The 8,736-nt window shown below is 39.8% G+C and overlaps 1 protein-coding gene across 1 annotated transcript; it reads right to left on the reverse strand.

Annotated features, from left to right (window-relative positions):
• Window positions 1-3,111: 3,111 nt before the first annotated feature.
• On the reverse strand, window positions 3,112-3,958 carry LOC116902952 (vomeronasal type-1 receptor A14-like). The gene is given in 2 exon segments (XM_032905277.1): window positions 3,112-3,915; window positions 3,917-3,958. Coding segments are annotated over 2 exon segments (831 nt in total). The 5' UTR covers window positions 3,944-3,958.
• Window positions 3,959-8,736: the final 4,778 nt, after the last annotated feature.

An 8,736-nucleotide genomic window follows, 5' to 3' on the forward strand; every position in this document is an offset into this window, starting at 1 on the left:
ATATGGATGACTAAAATGGAACAGTTTGAACAACTTTGCCAACTCAAACAACCAGTAAATTGGATGCCGTTATTACAAGTGTGTTATGCAGCAGTTTCATCCAGAGTAAAAAAATATCCCTCTTGGAGGGAAAATTTGTTAGTCATAAAATGAAAGTGAGACACCAGGATATTTTAGTACAGGATGCTTACAAGGAGGTGAGACAAAGATGTTCTAGAGCAGTGTTCCTCACCATTCCTAACACTGCAACATTTTAATACAGTTTCTAATGTTGTAGGAACCCCAACCATAAAATTATTTTTGTTGCTACTTCACAAATGTAATTTTGCCATTGTTGTGAATCTTTTTTTATTTAACAAATATTTCAAACATCTAAATTTCATTTTTGTAATGAGAATCTCTTCTAAGTGTTATCTGACAACAAAGAAGCCTATGGACATTGAGCTGAGTTAGAAAATAGGAGGTGGGACAGCCAGTAAAGGGGGTGGGGATATCATAAGGTTCAGGAGAACCACAGTGGTTTAGACATGCTAACCAGCCCAGCCTACATGGAGTCCAGCAGCCTGTCATATGAGCACACTGCCATCTATTACTCTGCCTGAGACAGTGTCACTGCTTGTATCTCAGCTGTGTCAGAAACACTGAAGCAGGAGGAAACTGTCATGGGCCTGAGAAGACAGAGGAGTTTAGTCTGAAGACTTGCTTAAAATTGTGTTTAAATATTAAGGAACAGAGCAAGAGTACTAAGAATTCATTAACTCTGTCAGGAAAATTCTTAGTCACCTTGCATGGAAAATTCAGGGAGAAGCAGTATGAAACTTCTGAACTTGTTTCACATTAAAAAAAAGATATGAGTTCTCAGTTTCTTATTCCAGCTACCATGCCTGCTACTTGCTGGCATGCTTTCTCCCCATGATGATGTGATTAGGCAAATGAATTGGAACATTTCCAAGAGGTTGAGTAGATCTGGCAAATGAATAGTTCTGTAAGGAACTAAACAAGTCCTGAATGAGTGTGCCTAATTTGACATTGGCACAGCTGTCAGTGACCAGTGCTCAGATCCCTATTAAGGGCAAAATATTCCCTGGGTAAAGCTCAGTGGGATTGCAAAACCTTCCTCTAGTCCAAGTTGGAATGTTCACAGTGTGTGCAGAGAATTTCCACCATAACTTCCCCTTGCCCACAGTTTACAGCCTGAAGAGTGCCCCCTACAAAGATAGTTACTCTTAAAAGCAAGTAAACCTTAATCCCTGTTCAATCGTATGCAATAACCTGCTTCCTTCTTTATCTGTACACAATTGCATCACTTACTTTTTCAATCAATTATAATATACTCATTTAGGAGTGCAGTGTATTCTCCATCATAACATCTCAAGCCAATTCCTGCTCTCTGTATGTGTTTGTTTGCCTGTCTTTTTTTCATTTCCTCAGTGCCTGTATTCTGCTGGGATCCAAGCTGTAGACAGAAGAGGCTCAAGATGAAGATCAATATTTCCAGAAGATGAGGTTTGCTAAACAACCACATATAGCATATGCTATGAAGACAAGTGATCAAAGCAAGGACATGAATGAAGGGAGAAGCTGATGGCCTTCCAGATGTTTAGAGATGGGGAGTATCCATCTAAAAAGTAAAAGTATCACAGGTATGAAAGTCAGTAAGAATGGCTCCCGCCCCACATCCTGTCAACTCTTCGTAAAATACAGAACTGAACCTGAAGGTTGCAAAGCCACCTAAACATGGAATTTCAACTATCAAACAAACTAGAAGATAGAGATTGTATCAGGAGGACTTCTTCAAGCACAGGATTGTAAAAATAGGATAAAAATTTCCATTTCAAAGAACACTTTCCCAAAGGGAAGGATTTCAGAGGGTCTGTGGACTAATAGAATATTTCGGCACATGCCACAATGTATGTCTCCATGCTTTCCTACAAAGTCAATATTGAATCTCCCATATGTATCATTATTAGAATGCTAATTTTAAGGAGAGTCATGCAACTCTTCCTTCTTAGATTAAAAAAGAACTTCATAAAAAGGTAGGCACAGACCAGACAGAATGGAGCACAATGTAGACAGTAGGGCTTCACTATGGCCCAGTAAAGAGAAAGGATTTCCAGGTGCTGAAGATGTCAAAATATGGGAGGTACATCTGGCCCTGCTAGGAGACATGAGTTTATGAATTGCTAGTAACCTGTTACCTTGGTGGGTTACCAACTATTGGGAAGAAAGTTATCTACTAACGAAAAAAGATGTACTATCATCCCCTTACTTAAGTGTAAATATGCATGGGCATGTCAGCATTATGAACAGAAGAAAGCCCTTGGAGAAGTGGATTGTTCCAGAGGCCTTGGGAAAGTAGGAAGCCTACCTTGTATTTAGAACCAGACAATAGGCTCTGTGGCTCTCATCCCTAAACAGTGAATTTCTCCAGGATTAAGTAACCATTGATCACTTTTGCCTTTGAGAATCCATCATGCTATCCTGTAATCGACTCTTGGTGTAATCGACACAATGCTCTGGGGGAAGTCATTCTGAAATCATGGGGTTCAGGGAGCCCAAGGAAAACCACAGTGTGATCTTGGGAAAGCATCCTCCTATCTAACACTAGTCCCCGAGAAGACACAGCAAAGATAAACATAAGTGCATCTGTCCCTCACATGCAGACTTCCACCTGGCGTACAGTTTTGACATTGTGCACTGAAAGTTGCTGCTAGGACACAGTTTTGCATTATAGTCGTTTTCACCACAAATTATTTTATAATTTACATACTTCTTTAAATGGCAAAACTGAGTGTAAATGCTTCAAACATCTTTTCTGACTGAGTTGTTGCCTATGGGAGCAAACTAAGACCTACCCGCATCATTCAATTTGCTTCATGTCCTGGTTTGCTTTCCTGTAACTGTGATAAAGTACGGTGACCAAAAGCAATGCACAGACATTAATTTATTTGAAGATCCAAGCCATATACGCTGCTGGTGAAGGAAGCCAGGGCAGGAGCTCAAGCAAGATCTGAAACAGAAACTACAGAAGAAGGCTTCACACTGACCTTCTGCCCTGGCTTCCTTAGCAACCTATCTTATTAGGAAGCCAGGAGATGACTCTAAACTGTATCAAATTGACAATTGAAGGTAACCAGATGATTTTATTTGGGTGCCTCTTTTATGCATCAGGATGGAATGGGTGGCCCTTTGCTCTGGGGATGCTTTTGGGGAAAGGCTGGTACCCTGAAGATGCTGTGTCTGTTTCCTGTGCCTAAACAAGAGAGCCACCATGTACCATGTTGAGAGAACCATGAGACTAATAAGAAAGACATTCCTGATGGCCAGCAGTGTAGAAAACATGCTTGACATGAGGTAACTCAAGGGTAGAATAGAGCAGGACTGAGTAACATGAATAAAGTCATTCGTGGTCAAACTAGGGGTGGCAGTGATGGATAATAAGAGGTGACTGCTAATAAACATGTAGAGGACACTCAGGAAAAGCATAGCATTGGAGACCTGATGGGGAGGCTTATGTTTGAACTTTGCTAAACAGGAGCTTCTGGGGCTGAGAGTGATGGCCTGAAGGACACTCAACATGCAGGTGGTACAAAGAGAGAGACCTCTAAAACATCTGTACAGGTAGACAAGGAATTTACATATGATGTCATCCCATCCCCTCCAAGAAATAAAAATGTCTGTGGCTATGAATGCCACCATCAATAGCATAAGTAAGTTGATTAGGGACAAGAGACCAATGGGCAGGTCAGTGAGTCTGGACCTCTGCCCACGAATTAACTTGAAGATGTGGAAGAGAAGTGGGAGGTTGTTGACTGAGATTCCAATGCCAATTTCAGTGAAAAAGGTATTTCTTATGTTAGAATCAGTGTGGAGTCTGCTGTTCGTATTCATCACATATGAGGACAGTGGCTGAGGAAAACGAACAGAATCTCAACAGCATCATTCCTTGACATATCTACACCCCATCTTATTCCCTAAAGATCTCAGCCCAAGTCACACCCCACACATCTTCCTATGTTTCATCTATCCTAAACTGAGACATGGCTGAATCTTTATGTCCCATTGCCTGCATCAGTCCGAGTTCCTTCAACATTATACACTGCACAAAATCATAGATTGTCTTTCCTTATTTAGAATGTGTTGGTGTTCCTGGAGCAGGAAGGCTTCTTACTTTATTTTCATTCAAAACATCTTGAATATCAGGAACATTACAGTGTTTTAGTATTTGCGGTGAATTTGAATGAGGGATTGTGTGAAAGAAACCAGTCTTTCCCATTGAAAGAGGTCCCATGGATTGGGTACATACGTATTCTCTTTGGAGCTTTATTTATTGTGAAACCATATTTCTTATTATATTTATATAGCAAATGTTTGGGATTATGATCTGTGATTTCAAACCATCCTCACTCCACCCACAGTCTGCCATTTACTCCAAGTGTGATCTTAAATACTCTAAGGCTGAACTCCAGTCACCTACTCTTCAACATATAAACAGCCATGAACCTGTGGAAGGTGCACACTAGTTATATAAGTAGATGCTGTTTACCCACCAAACATGGCAGTGTTCCAGTACATGTGTTTCTTTGTGGATATTTTGCCTGCTGTTTCTCTCATGCCATGTGTTATATTTGTGCTCTCAGAAACATAAGGCATATCATAGCGACTGGTCAGCTCCATTCCTGCCAGAAAGATAAAAAAATTACAGTACAGCAGAACATTGGAATGGAGTTCATTTCAGACACCTCAGGTAAACATTTTGGTCTTTGAGTAATACTCTGAAAGTGTGTCTTCCATGTTTGTAATCTCAATCCAGTACAGCCTCTAAGAGAAGAGCAAAGTGGGCAAATGTCAGCCGGCCTTTCTTTATATAATTATAATTAAAAGAGTTGGGGTTATCTCCTAGTACATTGTAAAAGGGAAATTGTCCAACTTGGTCTCAATAGATGAACTTAATTGGAGCCTACATTCCCTCCTTTCATAATTGAGTTTTGATTCTCCTGATATGACAACTACAAGTTTGTATTCATCAAAGTCCTCTATATTCTGTTGAAATGCTGCAGTTTCTTGATTAGACACTGACTTACTAATGCACCATGCCAGGTAGGAAAACCTATATTGTATGTGACTGTTAATAATCCATTATCCAGGGTAGTTATGGGAGGAACTTAACGCTGGGACCTATACGCAAAAACTGATGTACAATCATGGAAGTGTGATATAGGTTTCTTGGCTTTTTTATTCTGTGCTTTCCTGGTCTGTATTCTTAGGTATCCACCAGCCAGGCACCATACACTCACACTGTGCTGGGCCCTCTCAAATAGAATACCAATCAAGCAAATTCATCATACCTGGGCCTACATGTCAGTCTGGGAGGGGAATATTTTGAACTGACATTCTTTCCCTCTCCTGAAATGATCTACCTTGTATCAAAACAAACAAACAAACCAACCAAACACCTGGTCCAGGCAAAATTTTCTTAAATTAACACTCGAATACACCACAGTTATAATATAAACTGTTTTCTTTTTTTTCTTTCCCAAGATATACTAATATCAATATCACAATGTAAAAGTTACATATTCTTTACAACTTCAATCTTTTAAGCCTTCAAATCTCTTTCAACATTCAAAGCTTCTCCAAAATTTTCAGTCTCTAAAATATTGCTTTAGAACTTTCAAAGTTTGTCTAAAATACTTACAGACTCTGTAAGACTCCAAATTATCCACAAAACTCCAAAATTCCTTTAAAATTCAATGTCTCTTAATTGTGGGACCCTGTCAAATAACTTAAATACTCTCTTGTTTCCAAAAGGAAGTACCAGGGCAATGTCACAATCAAATTCAACAAAGTACAACAGGTATAAAAGTGTGTCACATTTCCAGGAATCATTAAAAACCTTCTGGGCTCTTCCACAGTGCTAGGAAATTCCTCCACAGCACACACAGCTTGTCTCCTAGCCTCAAATTGTTTTCACCCAACAGCAACTGCTGCTGCCCTTGGTAGATGTCCTGTGATACTGACATCTCAGATTGCCTGGATCTGTACTTCAACTGAGCTGAAACTTCATTGGTAGCCTCTCTTTGACTCTGTTCATGGACTCTAAACTTGCCATAAATTGACAAGTCACAGCATCCCTCCCTGATCCCTTCCTGCCTTCAGAACCAGTACAACCTGAGAGACTTTTAAGCTAACAACACCAATGCTTCCAAAAGATGCAGCCTCAGAAGTATCTGGATCACGATGTCTGTGTGATGAGCCCAAGGAACAACTTTCAGAAGATTTAATTGTTCCAGCAAAGCAAAGGTTTCACTTTAGTGGTTCTTTTTTTTTCATCTTTATTAAATTGGGTGTTTCCTATTTACATTTAAATTGTTTTATTATTATTATTATTATTATTATTATATTTTTATCTATATTAACTTGGGTATTTCTTATTTACATTTCAATTGTTATTCCCTTTCCTTGTTTCCGGGCCAACATCCCCCTAACCCCTGCCCATCCCCTTTTCTATGGGTGTTCCCCTCTCCATCCTCCCCCATTACCGCCCTCCCTCCAACAATCATGTTCACTTGGGGATTCAGCCTTGGCAGTTTACCAAGGGCTTCCCCTTCCACTGGTGCTCTTACTAGGCTATTCATTGCTACATATGCAGGTTGGAGCCCAGGGTCAGTCCATGTATAGCCTTTGGGTAGTGGCTTAGTCCCTGGAAGCTCTGGTTGGTTGGCATTGTTGTTAATATGTGGTTGTAAGTGCCTTCAAGCTCTTTCAGGCTTTCTCTGAATCCTTCCACAGTGGTCCCTTTCTAACTTCCGTGGTTTGCTCCTGGCATTTGCCTATGTATTTGTCATATTCTGGCTGTGTCTCTCAGGAGAGATCTACATGTGGTTCCTGTCAGCCTGAAATTCTTTGCTTCATCCATCTTATCTAGTTTGGTGGTTTTATATGTATAGGCCACATGTGGGGCAGGCTCTTAATGCTCATTCCTTCAGTCTCTGTTCTAAACTTTGCCTCCCTATTCCCTAGCAAGGGTATTCTTGTTCCCCTTTTAAAGAAGGAGTGAAGCATTCACATTTTGGTCATCCTTCTTGAGTTTCACGTGTTCTGTGCATGTAGGGTAATTCAAGCATTTGGGCTAATATCCACTTATCAATGAGTGCATACCATATGTGTTTTTCCATGCTTGGGTTACCTCACTCAGGATGACATTTTTCAGTTCCATCCATTTGCATATGAATTTCATAAGGTCATTGTTTTTGATAGCTGAGTTGTATTCCATTGTGTAGATGTAGCACATTTTCTGTATACATTTCTCTGTTGAAGGGCATCTGTTTTTTCCAGCTTCTGGCTATTATAAATAAGGCTGCTATGAACATAGTGGAGCACGTGTCTTTTTTATATGTTGGAGCATCTTTTGGGTATATGCTCGAGAGAGGTATAACTGGGTCTTCAGGTAGCTCAATGTCCAGTTTTCTGAGGAACCTCCAGACTGATTTCCAGAATGGTTGTACCAGTCTGCAATCCCACCAACAATAGAGGAGTGTTCCTCTTTCTCTACATCCTCACCAGCATCTGCTGTTGCCGGAGTTTTTGATATTAGCCATTCTGACTGGTGTGAGGTGGAATCTCAGATTTGTTTTGATTTGCATTTCCCTTACGACTAAAGATGTTGAATATTTCTTTAGGTGCTTCTCAGTCATTCAGCATTCCTCAGCTGTGAATACTTTAACTCTGAACCCCATTTTTTCTCCATCTTTATTAAATTGGATATTTGTTATTTTACATTTCAATTGTTATTACCTTTCCCGGTTTCAAGGAAAACATCCCTCTAACCCCTCACTTTCCTCTTCTATATGTGTGTCCCCCTCCCCATCCTCCTCCCATTACCGACCTTCCCACAACAATCCTGTTCACAGGGGGCTGAACCCAATTTTTAATAGGGCTATTTGTCTCCCTGAAGTCTAACTTCATGAGTTCTTGTATATTTTGGATATGAGCCCTCTATCTTCTGTAGGATTGGTAAAGAACTTTTCCCAATCTCTTGGTTGCCGTTTCATCCTAACAACAGTGTCCTTTGCCTTACAGAAGCTTTGTAGTTTTATGAAATCCCATTTGTCAATTCTCGATCTTATAGCACAAGCCATTGGTGTTTTGCTCAGGAAGTTTTCTCCAGTGCTAATGTATTCGAGATTCTTCTCCAATTTTTCTTCTATTGCTTTGAGTGTGTCAGGTTTGATGTGGAGTTCCTTGATCCACTTAAACTTAAGCATTGTACAGTGTGATAAGAATGGATAGATCTGCATTCTTCTACATGCTGACCTCGAGTTGAACCAACACTATATGCTGAAAATGCTATCTTTTTTCCATTGGATGGTTTTGGCTCCTTTATCAAAAAATCAAGTGACCATGTGTGTATGGTTTCATTTCTGGATCTTAAATTCTATTCCACTTGTCTGTCTGTCTGTGTATGTAGCAAGACCATATGGTCTTTATCACTATTGCCCTGTAATATTGCTTGAGTTTAGGAATAGTGATTCCCACGGAAGTCATTTTACTGTTGAAGATAGAATTAGCTATCCTGTGTTTTGTTTTTTGTTTTTGTTTTTGTTTTTTTTATACCAGAAGAATTTGAAAATTGTTCTGTCTAAATTCTTCTAGGAAGAATTGGATGAAATTTTGATGGGGATTGCACTGAATCTGTAGATCGCTTTTGGTAAAATGGCCATTTTTACTATATTA

Source organism: Rattus rattus, chromosome 6 (genome assembly GCF_011064425.1).
Source record: "Rattus rattus isolate New Zealand chromosome 6, Rrattus_CSIRO_v1, whole genome shotgun sequence".
Lineage (NCBI taxonomy): Eukaryota > Metazoa > Chordata > Mammalia > Rodentia > Muridae > Rattus > Rattus rattus.